The 20804-nt window shown below is 34.9% G+C and overlaps 1 protein-coding gene across 5 annotated transcripts in view; it reads left to right on the plus strand.

The window, feature by feature from the left end:
- The window catches only part of FER (FER tyrosine kinase), a 470473-nt gene that overhangs the window by 105074 nt on the left and 344595 nt on the right, over positions 1-20804 (plus strand). For all 5 annotated transcript variants that reach the window (XM_060093231.1, XM_060093230.1, XM_060093228.1 and 2 more), the window contains 3 exons: positions 17035-17218; positions 19491-19628; positions 20248-20367. In XM_060093231.1, the coding sequence (XP_059949214.1) occupies positions 17035-17218; positions 19491-19628; positions 20248-20367 (442 nt within the window). The remainder of the gene's footprint in view (positions 1-17034; positions 17219-19490; positions 19629-20247; positions 20368-20804) is intronic.

Genomic DNA, 20804 nt, shown 5'->3' on the forward strand with positions numbered 1-20804 from the left:
CACATATATGCATTAATATATGATATTTGTTTTTTTTATTTCTGACATACTTCACTCTGTAAGACAGTCTCTAGGTCTATGCACATCTCTACAAATAACCCAATTTTTTTCCTTTTTATGGCTGAGTAATATTCCATTGTGTATATGTACCACGTATTCTTTATCCATTCATCAGTCAACGGGCATTTAGGTTGCTTCTGTGACCTGGCTATTGTATATAGTGCTGCAATGAACATTGAGGTGCATGTGTCTTTTTGAATTATGGTTTTCTCTGGGCATATGCCCACTAGTGGGATTGCTGGGTCATATGATAATTCTATTTTTAGTTTTTTTTTTTTTTTTTTTTTTGGTGGTATGCGGGCCTCTCACTGTTGTGGCCTCCCCCGTTGCGGAGCACAGGCTCCGGATGCGCAGGCTCCGGATGCGCAGGCCCAGCGGCCATGGCTCACAGGCCCAGCCGCTCCGCGGCATATGGGATCCTCCCAGACCGGGGCACGAACCCGTATCCCCTGCATCGGCAGGCGGACTCTCAACCACTGCGCCACCAGGGAGGCCCTATTTTTAGTTTTTTAAGCAACCTCCATACTGTTCTCCATAGTGGCTGTACCAATTTACATTCCCACCAACAGTGAAAGAGGGTTCCCTTTTCTCCACACCCTCTCCAACATTTGTTGTTTGTGGATTTTCTTATGCCCATTCTAACTGGTGTGAGATGATACCTCATTGTAGTTTTGATTTGCATTTCTCTAATAATTAGTGATGTTGAGCAGCTTTTCATGTGCTTCTTGGCCATCTGTATGTCTTCTTTGGAGAAATGTGTATATAGGTCTTCTGCCCAGTTTTTGATTGGGTTGTTTGTTCTTTTAATATTGAGATGCATGAGCTGCTTGTATATTTTGGAGATTAATCCTTTGTCTGCTGATTTGTTTGCAAATATTTTCTCCCATTCTGAAAGTTTTCTTTTAATCTTGTTTATAGTTTGCTGTGCAAAAGCTTTTAAGTTTCATTAGCTCCATTTGTTTATTTTTGTTTTTATTTCCATTACTCTAGAAGGTGTATCAAGAAAGTTCTTGCTGTGATTTATGTGAAAGAGTGTCCTTCCTATGTTTTCCTCTAAGAGTTTTATAGTGTCCGGTCTTACATTTAGGTTTCTAATCCATTTTGAGTTTATTTTTGTGTATGGTGTTAGGGAGTGTTCTAATTTCATTCTTTTACGTGTAGCTGTCCAGTTTTCCCAGTACCACTTATTGATCAGACTGTCTTTTCTCCATTGTATATCCTTGCTTCCTTTGTCATAAATTAGTTGACCATAGGTGCGTGGGTTTATCTCTGGGCTTTATATCCTGTTCCATTGATCTGTATTTCTGTTTTTGTGCCAGTACCTTATTGTCTTGATTACGTAGCTTTGTAATATAGTCTGAAGTCAAGGAGTCTGATTCCTCCAGCTCTGTTTTTTCCCCTCAGGATTTCTTTGGCTATTTGGGGTCTTTTGTATCTCCATACCGATTTTAAGATTTTTTGTTCTAGTTCTGTAAAATTGCCACTGGTAATTTGATAGGGATTGCATTGAATCTGTAGATTGCTTTGGGTAGTATAGTCATTTTCACAACGTTGATTCTTCCAATCCAAGAACATGGTATATCTCTCCATCTGTTTGTGTCACCTTTGACTTCTTTCATCAGTGTCTTCTAGTTTTGTGAGTACAGGTCTTTTACCTCCTTAGGTAGGTTTACTCCTAGGTATTTTATTCTTTCTGTTGCAGTGGTGAATGGGATTGTTTCCTTAATTTCTCTTTCAGATTTTTTATCATTAGTGTATAGGAATGCAAGAGATTTCTGTGCATTAATTTGGTATCCTGCTACTTTACCAAATTCATTGATTAGCTCTAGTAGTTTTCTGGTAGCGTCTTTAGGATTTTCTACGTATAGCATCATGTCATCTGCAAGCAGTGACAGTTTTACTTCTTTTCCGATTTGGATTCCTTTTATTTCTTTTTCTTCTCTGATTGCTGTGGCTAAAACTTCCAAAACTATGTTGAATAATAGTGGTGAGAGTGTGCAACCTTGTCTTGTTCCTGATCTTAGTGGAAATGGTTTCAGTTTTTCACCATTGAGAATGATGTTGGCTGTGGGTTTGTCTTATATGGCCTTTATTATGTTGAGGTAGTTTCCCTGTATGCCCACTTTCTGGAGAGTTTTTTATCATAAATGGGTGTTGAAATTTGTCAAAAGCTTTTTCTGCATCTATTGAGATGATCATATGATTTGTATTCTTCAATTTGTTAATATGGTGTATCACATTGATTGATCTGCGTATACTGAAAATCCTTGCATCCCTGGGATAAATCCCACTTGATCATGGTGTATGATTCTTTTAATGTGTTGCTGGATTCTGTTTGCTGGCATTTTGTTGAGAATTTTTGCATCCATATTCATCAGTGCTATTGGTTTGTAATTTTCTTTTTTTGTAGTATCTTTGTCTGGTTTTGGTATCAGGGTGATGGTGGCCTCGTAGAATGAGTTTGGGAGTGTTCCTTCCTCTGCAAATTTTTGGAAGAGTTTGAGAAAGATGGATGTTAGCTCTTATCTAAATGTTTGGTAGAATTCACCTGTGAAGCCATCTGGTCCTGGACTCCTGTTTGTTGGAAGATTTTTAATCACAGTTTCAATTTCAGTGCTTGTGATTCGTCTGTTCATATGTTCTATTTCTTCCTGGTTCAGTTTTGGAAGGTTATACCTTTCTAAGAATTTGTCCATTTCTTCCCGGTTGTCCATTTTATTGGCTTAGAGTTGCTGGTAGTAGTCTCTTATGATGCTTTGTATTCCTTCAGTGTCCATGGTAACTTCTCCTTTTTTCATTTGGAATTTTATTGATTTGAGTCCTCTCCCTCTTTTCTTGATGAGTCTGGCTAAAGGTTTATCAACTGTGTGTATCTTCTCAAAGAACCAGCTTTTAGTATTATTGATCTTTGCTATTGTTTTCTTTGTTTCTATTTCATTTATTTCTCCTCTGATCTTTATGATTTCTTTCCTTCTACAAACTTTGTGTTTTGTTTGTTCTTCTGTCTCTAGTTCCTTTAGGTGTAAGGTTAAATTGTTTATTTAAGATTTTTCTTGTTTCTTGAGGTCAGATTGTATTGCTATAAACTTCCCTCTTAGAACTGCTTTTGCTGCATCCCATAGGTGTTGGATCATCGTGTTTTCATTGTCATTTGTCTCTAGGTATTTTTTGATTTCCTCTTTGATTTCTTCAGTGAGCTCTTGCTTATTTAGTAACGTAATGTTTAGCCTACATGTGTTTGTGTTTTTTACATTTTTTCCCTGTAATTTATTTCTAATCTCATAGCATTATGATTGGAAAAGATGCTTGATATGATTTCCATTTTCTTGAGTTTATCAAGGCTTGATTTGTGACCCAAGATGTGATCTATCATGCAGAATGTTCTGTGTGCACTTGAGAAGAAAGTGTAATCTGCTGTTTTCGGATGGAATGTCCTATAAGTATCAATTAAATCTATGTGGTCTATTGTGTCACTTAAAGCTTATGATTCCTTATTAATTTTCTGTCTGGATGATCTGTCCATTGGTGTAAGTGTGGTGTTTAAGTCCCCCACTATTAGTGTGTTACTGTTGATTTCCTGTTTTATAACTGTTAGCAGTTGTCTTATGTATTGAGGTGCTCCTATGTTAGGTGCATAAATATTTACAATTGTTATATCTTCTTCTTGGATTTATCCCTTGATCATTATGTGGTGTCCTTCCTTGTGTCTTTTAACATTGTTTATTTTAAAGTCTATATATCTAATATGATTATTGCTACTCCAGCTTTCTTTTGATTTCTATTTTCATGGAGTATCTTTTTCCATCCCCTCACTTTCAGTCTGTATGTGCCCCTAGGTCTCAAGCGCTGCATTTAATGTTGTCCAACAGGTGTCTTAGGCTGTCTTCATTTCTTTTCATTCTTTTTTCTTTATTCTGTTTGATGGCAGTGATTTCCACCATTCTGTCTTCCAGGTCACTTATCCTTTCTTCTGCCTCAGTTTTTCTGCTATTGATTCCTTCTGTGTATTTTTCATTTCAGTTATTGTATTGTTCATCTCTGTTTGTTTGTTCTTTAATTCTTCTAGGTCTTTGTTAAACATTTCTTGCATCTTCTCGATCTTTTCCTCCATTCCTTTTCCGAGGTCCTGGATCATTTTCACTATCATTATTCTGAATTATTTTTCCGGAAGGTTGCCTATCTCCATTCATTTAGTTGTTTTTCTGGTGTTTTATCTTGTTTCTTAATCTGATACATAGTCCTCTGCATTTTCAGTTTATCTGTCTTTCTGTGAATGTGGTTTTCATTCCACAGGCTGCAGGATTGTAGTTCTTTTTGCTTCTGCTGTCTGCCCTCTGGTCAATCCCCACTTGTTTATGTTGTAGAAAATATACATCATGTTTACCTATATACTTATGTGCACATCCTTCTTCATATTGCCATGTAGTACCTTTTTCCAAAGTTAAAAAATATTTTTTAAGAGTAAGTGTATGCTAATTTTATAAAAAATAAGGAATACCATATTGAACCAGATGGTATTGAATTAAGTGAATTGAAATATGATTTTGCTTTGATGTTTTTTAGTTTACTTGAAGATATATTGAAATATTAGAAAAGATGGTCAAAATAACTGCTTCGCAGCTATGTATTCTGATAGCTAGAATTACACTATGGTTTTATATTTACCAAGCCTCAAAATACCCATAAAGACATTTGTGGGGTTTCTTTACATGGGTAGAAGTCTGAATGCTTCTGCTTTATTGCATATCATATTCAGGAAAGAAACAAGAAAGGATGAGCTCTTCCCTATTGTACATGCCTATATCAGTCAGGCTAGAGAAGTTTGAAAGGAACTCTCTTCACCCCTTTTATAACAAGAGCAGGGAAACAAACTCCTTTTCAAATTCTTTTTTCTCTATGAGAAACAAAGAAGAATGCTAAAAGATTGGTAATATCCCTGATTATTTACACACCCTCACTTACCCTAAGCAGACATAGTAAGAGGGTACCTACTGCTAGAACTGTGGGGAATTAGTTGGAAGACTCATTCAAAAGTAAATTTTTCTCTAATTGGGAAGTAGATTTTCTTAAATTGCCTCTTCACATACTATGAATAGTTCTGTAATATTTTATAGCCAATTAAAATTGATTAGATCCATTGAGTTTTCTCTTTAGAGTACTTTAATATGAAAACCAGTTTCAAATGAGTCCAGACTTGAGACAGATGGTTAAATTTATGTTTAAATAAATCTAAATTTAAAAAATGAATAAAACTTTGAAAAGGCTCTTTTAGTTGATTTCCTTATTTTGAGTCCACTAAGACTGTCAACTGGCTTTCTTATTTGATAATCACCAAATCTTAGAGATTTTTAAAAAGTCAGAATCATGTATGGATGATGCATGGAGGTCCTCTAGAAAAGTACTACAGAATTCAAATTCACCTCTCAGTTCAGCATATGAAAGAAATGCATTTTGGATACATGACCTACTAAAGACCAAAGTAGAGTTCAGGCTATGTTTATTGATTATCAGTTTTGTTGAAATGACCTGAAAGTGGGAGGATTTGTCTTTTTTTGGACCTACTTATTAATACATGATCTATCAGCAGCTAACTTATGGCATGAATGCTTTTCACTGCATGAGCTTAATATGATAGGACCTTTACAAGGTCATAAAAAGTAATGGCGCTCTTAGTTATTAATCTAATTTGCATTGGGTTAAAGCTGCAGAAATTGGAGTGACAGCTGTAATATTTGCATCAGATGCTGAGATGTTATGTGGGATGGAATATGCTACATGATTAATTTATATTCTTCAGATAATGTCCTAAAAATAATATGAAAGTTCAATAATATGATTTGTCCCTATTTTGCTAAGTTTTATTAAGTAAACAAAGCTAAGTTTCATATACAGCGAGATTAAGAGAAGTTATGTCCTTTTGCTGATTTTCCTCTATATTTTATAGGTGAGCTCCTTAACAATATTAGTTTTGGACTTGATTACTAGAAAGATGATATAAACAGATGCAGAAGGTAAAATTGTAATCTTTCTATAACTTTTAATTTTAAAAAAATTATTTAAGTTTAAATTAATTTTTTTAAGTAAGAACTATATTAATTTGTACATTTTCTTGTTATGTGCCAGGCACTGTTATTTCCATAACTAATCTTGTAGATAACAGAACACATGGTAATCCCTGCCTCCTTGAGCTTACATTTTAGAGCAGAAGATAGCTAATTAGTAAAATAAATAAATGAAACATGTAGTATGTTAGGTGGTAAAAGGTACAGAGGAGAAAACATGGTAGGTAGATAGGATGTTGAGAGGATGATCAGGTTAGTTGTCATGGAGAAAGACATTTAAATGCAGAGTGAAAGAAGTGAGGGAGTGAAGCATATGATTACCTGGAGCAAAGAGTACTCCATGTAGAGGGAAAAGCCAAAGCAAAGTCATTGAGATGGGATCATGTGTGGCATATTTGAGGAGTGGGATAGACACCTGTGTGGCTGGAACTGAGGGATTGATAAAGGAAAGGTGTGGAGGTATGAGATGAGGTCAGAGAGGAAGAATGATGGTGGGTGGTACAGGAGGCACAGCTTACCCCGGATCTTGCTGGTTCTTTTAAAACCCTTGGGCTTTTACTGTTGAGTAAGATGGGAAACCATTGGAGGGTTTGAGCAAAGGAATGACGTGAACTTACATTTTAACAGGATAATTCTGGTAGCTTTGTTGAGAACCATATAAGTGGTTGGGGAAGGATGTAAGTAAGATTACTTCTAGGCTATTGGAGTAATACAGGCAAGGATTCATGCTGGCTTGGACCTGGGTGGTAGCAGCAGAGGTGATGAGAAGCAGGCAAATTCTGGATACATGTACAATTGATTCTTGTTATTTATAGTAGTTATATTCTAAAAAGTCACTGTGAATACTAAATTAGCATTAGCTGATTAGTGAATCATTGCCACTGGTGAGCATAACATAAGGAATTAGATCCCTTTAAGCAGGGTCACAACATTTTCGGCAGTTGATCAATAAATACATCACTTTGTTTTTTGTGTGTTTCTGTTCAAGGACACTTTCTTTAATATATATTGTTGACTCATTAACACTGAACTCACAGCTAGCAGTACTATAACTCACGACTAAACAAAGCTATCTAACACACATTTGCTCTATCAGGGACATCACAGCCTCTTTGAGCATAAGAATACTAGGCAGCACTTCAGCACTCTGCTTGAGGGTCATTTTAAAAGCAAAGTTACCATCGAAAAGCACAAAAATGCAAAAAGTGTGGAACTAAATAGACTACAAAAAAGAGTTTACAGTAGAAGAGCTGAAACAAAAAGGCCGAGCATAGCTTTTCAACCTCAGTTGAGAATGTGTGTATCAGGTGACTCCTTTGCTGCTCTGCATGTGTGCATGTCCATGATTGACCTGAAAAGCAATGTGTATTTCAATTTTGGGATTAAAAAGAAATTTTAGGCAGTAGGTCAGAATTCATGGAAATATGGAATCTATGGATACTGAAGATTTATTATATACTGAAAGTAGAGCTTAAGGATTTGCTGATGAATTAGATGTAGAGTGTGAGAGAAAGAAAGAAGTCAAGAATGATTCCAATATTTTTGGCCTGAGCAATGGGGAGGATGGCATTGTTGTTACTGAGATGGAGAAAAATAGAGGAGGAGCAGATTTGGAAGTGAAGATCAGGCATTTGGTTTTGAGATTCTTATTAGACATCTAAGTGGAGTTGTCAGATTTGCACTTGGATCTCCAATTTTGGAGTTCCAGGGAGACTTCTGGGGTTGAACTATCAATCTGATTTTTAGTTGATATTTAAAGCCATGAGATTTGATGATATTACAAAGGGTGTTAATTAAGATAGAAGAGTCCTAAGTCTGAGCCTAACATTAAGAAGTCACAGAAATGCAGAGGACGTTGTAAAGAAGACTAAGATAAAAGGAAGACCAAAAGAATATATTATTCTGGAAGCAAGGTGGGGTGAAGGGATTTCAAGGAAGAACAAGTGATCATGTGATTTGCAGTTGCATGCTGCTAAGACAAAAGATGAGGAGTAAAGTTTGGATTTAGCAAAACATATGTTATTGGTGACTTTGACAAGAACAGTTCCAGTGGAACAATAGAAGGAAACACCTAAATGGGATGGGTTTAAGAAAGAATGAGAAGAAAAAAGCTGGAGATAACTAGTATACACAAATCTTCTTAGAAGTTTTGCAGTAAAGGGAAGGAGAGAGATAGGGAGTTAAGTAAAAGAAGTAGAGTCAAGGGGGAATTTTTTTTTAAGATTAGGAGCTATTATAGCTTGTTTGCTGACAAAATGTTCCCATGAAGAAGGAAAAGTTGATGAGACAGCAGAATGAAGGAAGAATTGCTGGAGCAATGTCTTTGTTATATAGGACTAGAGAATGGATCTAGTACCCAAGGGAATGGATTGGTCTTAGCTAAGAGCAAGGGCAGTTTATTCATTGAAATAGTGCAAGAGAGGCTACAGCCTTATTCAGATAAGAGGTTAGATAGACTGGTGAGAGCTTGTGGAATTTCCCTTGAGATGCCATTTTTCCCTCCTCAGTGGGGTCCATGGGCTCCCTCTTCATACTTTATATGGTTCCAAATTCAAAATCACAAGGTACAAATCAGTAAGTAGATAGGGAAAACTTTTTCTCCCACGTATTACCCAGTTTTTTTTTTCCTCCAAGGAAACCAATATGATGTTTCTTCTAGATATATTCTACTCATAACCTGTGGCTTTTAAACCACTTCATTAAGGATATTCATCAACTTATTAGATTACCTTGTATATTATAGCACATTATTAGGAGTTTTAGATCATGACTAGTTAGTTATCCATACTAAATATATGGTGATCTCTACACTCCCCCTTCTACAATTATATCCTAACATTATGATGACTGTTTTGTGAACCTCCATCTTAATTTTCTTGTCAAGCATTTTTAAGGAAGAGACTATGAATATGTGTCTCTCACAGAACTTAGGATGCCATGGAATCTGGATAAAGATTTAAAGGATGAATGCCCTTAATTTGCTGTAAACGTTGTTCTCCCACACACTTGACTAGTCTTATAAAGTAGAATGATAGTGTTTTTAAAAGAAAATTCTGGCTGTCTTTATCTATTAATATTACCTATAGTGTAAGCATACCTGCTTTGAAACATACATATTAAAACTAAGTTTTTTTTCTATCACTGAGACTTTTAATCTCTAGGCTAAATAATTGAATCTTTTAGATTTAGTGAATATTCAGATACTTTTGAGCTTTAATCAATTTTTACAACTTTCCATTTTTAACTTTTTATTTTGACATTATTTCAGACCAACAAATTTTGAAAGAATAATACAAAGAATTCCCATATATATTTCACACATATTCTCCAAATATTAATATTTTAGCACATTTACTTTATCCTTTTCTTTGTCTGTACATGAGAGAGAAACAAAAACTGGTTCTTCTGTCATTTTGACATGTTCCTGTTATTTATTGAGCACTTATTTTCTGGCTCATCTTATACTTTTTCTGCTCTAGGTCTTGCTTCATTTCCCTAAGGAGCCATAGTTCCATTTAGTAGAAAATAGTATTTAGAAACCAATATTTGGGCACTGGGTGTGCTCATTCCTACTGGGATGTCTTTGTTTTAGGTCCTTTCAGTGGATATAGATAAGAAATAAGCAAATGTATGCACACACACACACAGACACACACACAAATACATCTGTGCCTATTTCTATACCTATTGCTCTATCTATATTAAAACTGAAGTATTCACATTGATATTTCCGATTCCAGTTGAACACCAAATAGTCCATTCTGTCTTTTCCTATTTATGTATTTGTAATTTCCTTCTCTGACAGTGAGACACCTGGCTACTATTATTCGCAATCTACTTACTTGTTCAATCCTAAAATAACAGAAGATGATTTCAGAATTGCTAATTTATGCCTCTGAAAAAAGAAACCTACTGACTACAGTTCAGTATTTGTTTAGACCTCTTTTTGTCTTTAGTCTTCCTCAAATACTGTTTCAAAAATAGTCAAATACTGTTTCCAAAGTTACTTGGGTTAATGCTTTCCTTCCCCACTCCTTTCAGTGTGGTTACATTACTCACTGGGAAATACAGTTTGGTTCATTTGTTTCTATTGTGTCCCATTTTATGTTGTTTTTCTGCTCTTACCCTTGTTGATTTTGTTTATTTTGTTAATGGTTAGACATTAATGGTTTCAAAAGTCAGAACTGTACAAAAGTAGATATTTAGAGAACTATATCTTCTTTAACTATATCTCTTTATTTCTTATACAAAAACTACAATATTATGATATGCTTTTTTATTTTGATTTTCTACCTGACATTGTATCCTGAAAGATCTCAGTATTTCAGTTTGTAGATTTCTTTGTAATTCTTTTTAATTGCTGCATAGCACTTCATTATAAGTCATTCAAGCACTTTCCTGTGTATGGGCATATAGTTTATTTGTAGTTTTTTCAGTTATTTACACTACTACCATGAATAAGCTTGTCTGTAAGGTTTTTTTTTATTGTTGAAGGAATATCTTAAGCATAAATTTCTAGAAGTGTGAATGCAGAGTCAAAATGTAAATGTGTGTGTAGTTTTGTTAGATGTTGCCAAATTTCCTTCTATAAAAATTGTACCAATTTACATTCCCACCAGATATGTATGAGTATCAGTTTCTCCACATCCTTGCCAAAACAGTGTTTGCCAATTTGGTAGGTAATTTTGATTTGCATTTCTTTTATTATGAGTGAGGGATTGAGGTTGGCCACCTCTTTATATGTTTAAAGGCCATTTAAAAGTATTTATTTTTTAGTGAGTTCTTTTGCGCATTTAAAAAAATTGAAGTTTGGTCTTTTTTTTTCTTAAAATTTTAAGAATTTAAAAGGTATATTACAGTGAATAGCCCTTTATCTGTTATACATGGTACATACATTTTCTGTGAATTTGTTGGTTGTTGTTTGACTTTATGGTCTTTTGTTCACAAATGATGATACTTTAGCTACTCATACTGCTGTGAGAAATAAACTGTCCTTTGTCTCTGTCCCAAGAGTCTTGTCTCTTTTGCCCACATCCATGAAATTGAGGCAGCCTAACTTTTTAACTTGCCAAGCAGGGTAGAATCTCATTCTTTTCATGTTCTTGACAAAGTTTTGTGTCCTTTTATTTTTCTTTATTTTCTTTTTCTGCAGGATTTTTTCTTTTTCCCTTTACCAAAGGCCCTTCGTTTTAACCATTTCTGCCTGAAGTATTACCTTTCTAAGACTGCCTCCGTTATCTTCCATATGCACTTTTAAGTCCCTTCCTTGTAGTCAGTTCGGTGATCTACCATTACACGTTTTCAGTACTTTCACATGTAGGGTGGATCGTCTTATTCTTATGGTGGTTTTAGACGAGCCTTAGGCATACTGCTAGCTCTTCTCTTCTCTCTTTAGTGCATTTTTCTTTTCTTTTTTTTTTTCAGAACAGTCTTTGGTGTCCATGAATGCTTGCAGTGGGAGGGTGAGAGATCATTTGCAAAGATTTGATGTTTATTTTTCTACTCACAGAAAATTTAAAATTTGGACATTCTCTGCCTATTATACTGAGGGTGCAGGTTTTGTTTTTCTTTTTGTTCTTTATTATATTTTTTAGGTGATATGTGGGAGATTTAGAATTATGCTGCTGCCCAGCTACTCAGAATCCCCCCATGCACAGCTCTGCAGTTAGAGAATATAGCTTTGGGACTTCCCTGGTGGTCTAGAGGTTAAGACTCCAGCCTTCCACTGCAATGGGCATGGGTTTGATCCCTGGTCGGGGAACTATGATCCCTCAAGCCGTGTGGCCAAATAAATAAATAATAATTAAGAAAAAAAAGAGAGAATACAGCTTTGACCATGGTATATCATTCAATTTATAGGTTATTAAAAGACTGTGGGTCAATTGAATCTAGCAGTCACTATATGCAAGGAAATGATATTTCCTTGCTTGATATTTCCAAACTAGAGAGCTTGCTTTTTAAAGGTATTTTATATTGAATTTTAAAATATCACGGTTTTAGTTCCTTGAACAGTTTAAAACTCATAATGCATTTCAATAAATATTTCTTGATTGATACATCAAATTTTCTTATACTAGGAAATTTATTAAAACTAACACACTATGGATGCACATCTTGTATTTTTTTTTTTTTTTTTTTTTTGTGGTACGCGGACCTCTCACTGTTGTGGCCTCTACCGTTGCGGAGCACAGGCTCCGGACACGCAGGCTCAGCGGCCATGGCTCACGGGCCCAGCCACTCTGCGGCATGTGGGATCTTCCTGGACCGGGGCACGAACCTGCGTCCCCTGCATCGGCAGGCGGACTCTCAACCACTGCGCCACCAGGGAAGCCCACATCTTGTATTTTTTAATGCTTCATAGGAGCATATAATCAAAAAGGTTTTTTCAGCTTTCCAAATTCTGTGTCTTCTTTAGCCTTTGTTGTTAACTGTGCATTGTGACAATTTTCTGCCATTTGATTTCCATCACAACCCAATGGATTGAGAAGGGCACATGATTTAACTCCCAGGATTAAAAATTAGAAGCTAAAATTTAGATTAAATGACTGCTTGGGTTGCACAGCTAAACAAAGGAGAAGCTGAGATGAAAATTGACTCAGAACATCACTGAGTAAAATAGGTAGCTCATTCATTGTTCCCACATATCATACTTGAACTTTAGCTTCCAAGTGAAAAAACATATGTGGACATTTAGGCCAAATAACTTGTAAGTTAAGATGAATTCTCATTCATTTTCTTTTTACTCAGAGTAATAAGTAAACGTTATATAGTTGAGGAGGAACGTTTTGAAAGAAAGGAAAAATGTAAGGTGGGAGAATATTTATCCAAATCAAAGCGGAGACTACTTGCAGTTTACTTTTGGAAAATAATCACTTCTCATTTATTATCCAGAGGCTTTTCACCATAATATTTAACAAATGGTAAATGCTTCAGAAGTTTATAATAAAAAATACTTGACTTTCTAGACTAGCTTAATGGCTAGTCTAGACTGTCTCTTATAAATGTCAAACATACATAATTGAGTTTTGCTGGCTTCATAATATTGTTTGTGGCATGACATGTTGTATACACACTCTGCTACTACAAACATTAAACGGGTTTGTCAACAAGTGGTGGAAAAGAATTGTAATTCAACCTCTTTGTGAATTTCATTATGTGGAGGAGGAAAAATTGAATGTTTTTCTCCCTGTTAATTGACACATTAGAATAACTCCATTCCCTGCTTCAGTGCTTCTCATCATTTGAAAAAAAAAAAAAGCATACAGCAACAGAGGTATGATTCTGTGTCTGTCATTAGAATTTATTCACTCTGTGTACTTCACATTAATTTTAAGCTCAAGTGTAGTTCTTTAAAAGTTAAGAAAGTATAATATTGATCTAGATATTCTGAACCAAAAAGCTGTGTGGCAGGAATGGTGGTGGGTAGTATTTTGCAATATATTTTACGTGAATGGAATTAAAAAAATTTTAGTTGTAACTATGGTTTTCACACAGTATTACTATTTCTTGAATTTACTTACATAGTCTCTTTGGAACCCTAAATGTTTATTTTAAAACAAATCAAGAAAAAGTACAATAGAATCCCGTTTCAAATCATGGCAGGTGAGCATGTTTTTGAAACTTTTTGTTCATGTCTACAAGGGAGGAAGTATGGGGTGCATGCCCAAGTACATCTTATAACCAAGTGCAGCTTTAAAATCTGTGCAAATAGGAGGACAGATGGGTGGTTTAAATGGTTTAAATGTCTCCATGAAAATGTTTGTGTGGAAAGCTTGACTCTTGAAGTTACACTAAAAAATCTAAGTAATTAATTGGGAATAATAGAGTTTATATAAAAAGCAATATTTTTAAAGAAGTGACATAGAATATGGACTTCATTGAATTTACTAGTTATAATTTTTTAACTTATAATAAAAATCAACAAATTAGAATACAGTACTCAAATATTGTTGCCTTATTTTCTTATTATGAACACGTGGACCCCAGAAGACTTCTTTATTACTTAGAATTAATTTATATGCATAATTGTACGTGAACTTTTGAAATGTCTGTTGTCAGAATTTGTTGAATTCCAAGCAACAGCAACTTAAACTAGTTTAAAAATGATGAATCAAAAACAAAACAAAGCAAAACAAAGCCAACTCAAAGAAAAGGGCCTTAGGAAGGGCTGTCCTGGCAACTTCTGCAGCAAATGTTCATGGACTTTAACTCCAGCAGGTGTTCAGGCATTAATGTGACATAGCTTCCAGCCGAAAGATTGGTACCTATTTCGTTGAGAATACAATTTGGATCTTGGGTGGTATCTTCACATGGGAGTCTCCCCCTGACTCATGTGGGTAAGCAGAAAAGGGGGTTGTCATTTTAGAGGAAGGCTGCAGGGCTGGCTGTAGATGTATCAATTGTACTGGCTCTTTTAGAAATGTGTTTCTGCAAGAAGGTGCTAAGTAGCAATGTTTATGGGTAAATAAATATAGTATTCTATGAAAAAATTATTAAAGTAATTGAACAGGTAGGCAGATGTGTTCCTGAGAATGTTAAAAAAATCATTTGTGATTAGCATTATTGAAGTGGTTTATTAATTCCTAAGTTAATGCCATACAGAGTAAGTTACAACTACTCTAGGGATTTATATTAGATGAGGCAAAAAATTTATTGGTTTCTGAATGAACATTTTTAAAAATTCATAATTCAAATGATAGAATTTTTAAAAAATCACAGAGCATCCTTCATAATAAGGGGAAGAATTTTTTAATGAATTTCTTATTTCAGTTATGTATTTAAAAGTTTATATGATTATTTACTGGTTCATGGTGTAAAATATATTATCCTGTGGATTGCAGTCAAAAAGTGAGAAAACCCACTCGTTTGATGGCTAATGTTATCTTTTTCTGACCCCTTCAGATCAGAACTGAATTAATTATTTGCTCCCATCCTCCCACTGTAGTGAAATCTCTTTCACTCTGTATTAGAATCTCTTTCCAGTCAGCTGTGAAAGGGTTAGGAAATATACTCTAGTGATTAAGTTATTTTCTTATCAACAGGTTCTTTATGTTATAAAGTGAAATAGGTTATCCAGGGCAACACTTTGTGAATAACTTGGACAATTATGAATATCCCTCTGAATAGGAACCAGCTAATGGTCTTTGGTTAGAGAATTATGCTCTGTAAAATATTATATGCAGCTCCCCGGAAGAAGTCAGTGATGGTTCTAGTATCCAGAAGCACTAGAATTTGTTAGTAATAGAGACATACCAGTCTGCTGGAAAGTTCTGTTTCCTTTTTCACCAGCTGGATGTAGTTCCTTGCTTCAGAATTAGAAAAATGATGAGAAAGGCAAGAAAATTGTTCTAATTCTATTGCTATACCTGAGCATGTTCTGAGGTTTCCTCTGTCTGCAAAATCCCCGACCTTTTCTCTGCTTTTGGCCCTCGGCTGAGGACATTGTCCAATAGGGAATACTTTTCTGACTCCTGTCTGTAGGGAATACCCAGATGGATGCTGAGCCTGAACAGAGTGGAAGCAGAGGAGAGCCTCTGGTGTCTAAAATTCTCAACATAAGATCTATTTTGGGGAAAGATTCATTTGGAGGAGTCTCCTTGGGTAGAGGGAAAAAATTAATATATACTTTGAAAAGTTTATTCCCTAAATCTAAATAATTGACAAGAAATATTTGTTCAGTTTGCATTAAACATTGAAGATCTGCTTAAAAATTTCATTTATTTGTATAGCCACTCATTTATATTCCCAGTCTGTAAATATTTTCTGAATGATTTTAGTAAAGGAACCACAAAAAGTTTTTTTTTAATTAATTTATTTTACTTAATTTATTTTTGCTGGGTTAGGTCTTCGTTGCTGCGCGTGGGCTTTCTCTAGTTGCAGCGAGTGGGAGCTACTCTTTGTTGCGGTGCGTGGGCTTCTCATTGTGGTGGCTTCTTTGTTGTGGCGAGCGGGGGCTTCAGGAGTTGCTGTGCGTAGGCTTAGCTGCTCTGCGGCATGTGGGATCTTCCTGGACCAGGGCTTGAACCCGTATCCCCTGCATTGGCAGGCGGATTCTTAACCACTGCAGCACCAGGGAAGTCCACAAAAAGTTTTAGTTCATAAAATTATCATCTCCTAGACTTCTTCTGCATCAAGTTTAAATTTCTCTGCTTGATTTTTAAGTCATTCACAACCTAAAACTGCCCTACCTATACAGACATATTTCCTTCATTTCCTCAAAACTTGCTGTCTTTGAGCTTACTGCCTTGCTTGCCTATGGAACATTGCTTATTCTCTTCATGTTTTCACTCAGTATTCCAAATCACTAGACTATGGGCTGTACGTCAAAGACTCTGTTTTGCCAAATACTCAATTCTCAGTGTCTAGCACCGTTCCTGGGGGTGAACAGTTAATAATATTTACTGAATGAAAGGAAGGAAGAAATGGAGAAAGAGAGGGTGAGAGGGAGGAACTGTTGTCTATCCTGTCTTTCTTATACCTTTCCAGACTTCCCTCATCTTTTAAGGTCTCTTTTCTCCACAGTCTCCTCTGACTTCCCTGGTCTTTATTCATATCTCAAACCTAGACCTCAAAATTTAACATTATTTACAAACTTTCTTGTTTTCTTGGTTATACAATTTCATGTGCACTGTTGTTCCAGTTTGGTGTGAGCTCCTTGAAGATGAGAAGGATCATATATCTGTACAATTTTTCAAAAAATTGTACATTAACCTTTATTCACCAAACATTTACTGCAGTGCATACTTCCTTTGTACAAAGTACTGGCAAATAAACTTAGTATGTGTTCAGTAACCTTTTGATTATTCATAAAATATATGAGATAACATGAAATAGTGGTAACTCAGTTTGCACATAGTGAAGATAGAACTTTTAAAATTATCTCTTTGCTAACTTTATTGAATTTTTTTTTCAGGGAAAGAAACTGAAAAGGCTAAGGAACGTTACGACAAAGCCACGATGAAACTTCATATGTTGCATAATCAGTATGTATTGGCATTGAAAGGGGCGCAGCTTCATCAGAGTCAGTATTATGACACTACACTTCCTCTGCTTCTGGATTCCTTACAAAAGATGCAAGAAGAAATGATAAAAGCACTGTAAGATACATTTCCTATTTGATATAAAATCCCTTCATAAAATGATTTTAACATTTTTTTTTCCTGCTAGTTCACCTTTCGTATAAAAATTGTCTTTGTTTTGTAAGCTGCATCATTGAACTAGCTCAATGGGTATTTCACACCTATTCTACCTTGGTTTTCACTTCTGTTATCCTTTTAGTTTACGCTCACTCAACTCTGCAACCTTCTAGCTAGCCCCAAGAATGTCTCTTATTTTTGTATGTTTTTGTTTTGCTCCAGTTAGCTAGAAATTTAACTGAAAAAAAAATCTTTAGTTTGACAAGTGTTAGTTTTTGTTTGTTTGTTTGTTTTTTGCCATGCCACACAGCTTGCGGGATCTTAGTTACCCAACCAGGGATTGAACCTGGGCCCTCGGCAGTGAAAGCACAGATTCCTAACTACTGGACTGCCAGGGAATTCCCTTGACAAGTGTTAAGAAGTGGATATCTACCTCCAGAGGATTGGGTTTAAATCTTTAGCAACTGATAAGCCCAAAGGAAATAATTTTTTGGTTTATTTGCCAGCTTTTTGTTGTATGAGATTAAAATGAACAAATGTTTATTGAAGTTCTGCTGTATGCAAAACACCCTGGTGCTTGCAGATGTAGAGATGAGTATAGTAGGTCACAATCTTTGCCTTCAAGGAGCAAACAACGTTGGTCAGTAATTCAAATGCATACATGCTTACCATACAGATCAATTCAATATGCCACCCTATGGTAGACTTTATCTCCTTTATTTGCTGGTTTAGGTGATCCCCCATTTCCCAAAAAAAAGATAAAGTGTTTTTAGTCAACTTGAATATGTCAACTTTTAAGGGTATTGATGAAATAGTGAAATGTCTACTTAAAATATTTAATTCATAAATTTAGTAATGTCTACTTTAAATTACATATTGTTGATCTATAAACATTTCCTTTCCTGCTTTCATTTTATGAATCAATATTTTCTCAAACTCTCCATATGAATCTTCAATAATAGTGTCTTCATCATCGCAAGAACATCCTTTTTTAAGACATATAATAGTTTCACACAGTGTATTATCTTTACTTTGTGATAAATTTTTTTAGATCTAGCATTTAAAAAAATCCAAGCATGATAGTATCACTGAAATTGAATCCTATGTCACAAGTACTCATTCATATAACATTAGGAGACTTCTTCCTTTTTTTCCCCATTTGTCTTAAAGATGTGTTAATGATCTCCACATCATAACCACTTACTGTTTTGCTTTTTAAGAATTATCTAGATAGTCTTATTTACATTAATATTATTCAGTACTTTCAATTATGAGGTCATAACCCCAGGAATATTTACAAAATCTGTATTAAATTTCTCTGCCTCCCTCTTTTCTTTAAACTGTGTCTATCAGGTGATTTCTGTAATCATTCCAAGCTAGCATTGCCTGAAGCAGTTTGAATTTAATTTTTTTTAACCCAAACAGTATTTTGCTGTGCAGAATGAAGTAATTGAGAGAATGCTTCATAATAAGAGAAGTTTTGTAGGATTACTTTTTATAAGTGATGATTTTGGAAAAGAAAAACAAGCAAGGCCTTATATTTATTTGGGTATATGCAGGATAAGCTTGTTTGTCTGCACTTTTTAAGGCTACTAATGAGCAAGTGTATATTTTTACAGCATAGCATTCTTAAGTTGGAGATTGGGTCTTTGTAACAGAATAGTTTTTCCTTTTGCATTTATTAGATAAGCCTAATAACTTTTATGATTATTTTTGCTACTAGCTGGAGGTCAGGAGAAGAGATTGAGATGTCATTGAAGGTATAAACCAATTAAACTCTGTAAGTATAATATGAAAAAGAGCAGAGGCCCAGGAGCAAGAGAAGAACCAGGAGCTAGGGCATGTGAGGAAGTGGCAGGCACTGAACGAAACATTAAATAGACAGGAGTTGATCCACAGTTCCATGTTATGGAATCAGCATTTCAGTGGTGATGTTTAGAAACAGAAAGTGATTAGCACTGGCTTACACTTTGGATATGTTAGATAGATATTGGAAGATGTAACGCCTTACTCTAGATCATTTACAATTATTATATTATATCAAATGTAAATTATTAATCTGTACATGTGTGTAATCTCTTCACTTCACTATCCAGGTATATGAAATAAGGTGGTGCGTTAAATCACCATCTGTAAAAATTGGCATTATATTGCATATTGTTTTAAATCCTTTTTGGGCCTATGTTTCTCTGATAAAACTTTAAAATGTTGTAAAGTTTTCTTTTCTTTTCAGGAAAGGTATATTTGATGAATACAGCCAGATAACCAGTCTTGTTACAGAGGAAATAGTGAATGTCCATAAAGAGATTCAAATGTCAGTTGAACAGATAGACCCTAGCACAGAATACAATAATTTCATAGATGTTCACAGGTATGTGTGATATTTTCATTCTTTTTTCAGTATTTATAACAGTATTACTTTTTTTTACCATATAATATTTAACTGAATTAAAATAAGAAACATTGAAGAGCTTGTTAGGAAATAGGCTATTTCATATTAATTTGTTTTTAATTATTTTCAAAATCCTTTCTCAATGACGATAACTATTTAATTTATATAATGATCTTGAAAAGTTTTTCAGTTGTTAACTACATCACTGCTTAAACCCATATTTAATCCATGAAATTGTATTTTCTATTTAACAATTATATAATAATAATAAACTAATGGTTTTCTGTTTGTGTTAAACTTTATAGTAATAATACATCAATTATTTTTTCATGCATGCATCATCTTATTTTATACTCATTACCATCGAGGAAGGAATAAAGCAGGTTAATATCTGTATTCTACAAATGAGGAAGCTAAGCTGAAATTACTTGACTAGATCTTTGAGGCCTAAGGTTTAGTTTGATTTATTCTATTTGTTTTTACTCTACTTTGTTAACATAATTTTAAATAAGAACAAATATTCTGCCTTTGGTATGTACTAAGACATATTATGATAGTACATTCATATTGATAAAAATTATTTGGCATACTTTACTAGAACGACGGCTGCTAAGGAGCAAGAAATTGAGTTTGATACTTCCTTACTAGAAGACAATGAAAATCTACAGGCAAATGAGATTATGTGGAATAATTTAACAGCAGAAAGTTTGCAAGTAATGTAAGTATTTAGAAAATCTGAAGCTTAAATATTAGTGTTACTACTTATAGTTAAACTTTATCAGCTTTAAAATTCTAATTTTTATTTTCTTGGAAGTAATGAAAAGTACACATGAACTGATCTTTGGTCAGAGTGAAATGTTTTGAGAAATATGTTAACTTTACCCATTATCATCACTAATTTCGGTAATTCTGAAAATCAAAATTCTGTGTGATGGGGCTTCCCTGGTGGCGCAGTGGTTGAGAGTCCGCCTGCCGATGCGGGGGACACGGGTTCGTACCCCGGCCTGGGAGGATCCCACGTGCCACGGAGTGGCTGGGCCCGTGAGCCATGGCCACTGAGTCTGCACGTCCGGAGCCTGTGCTCCTCAACGGGAGAGGCCACAACAGTGAGAGGCCTGCGTACCGCAAAAAAAAAAAAAAAAAAAAAAAAAAAAA

The sequence above is a fragment of the Mesoplodon densirostris genome, chromosome 3 (assembly GCF_025265405.1).
Source record: "Mesoplodon densirostris isolate mMesDen1 chromosome 3, mMesDen1 primary haplotype, whole genome shotgun sequence".
Lineage (NCBI taxonomy): Eukaryota > Metazoa > Chordata > Mammalia > Artiodactyla > Ziphiidae > Mesoplodon > Mesoplodon densirostris.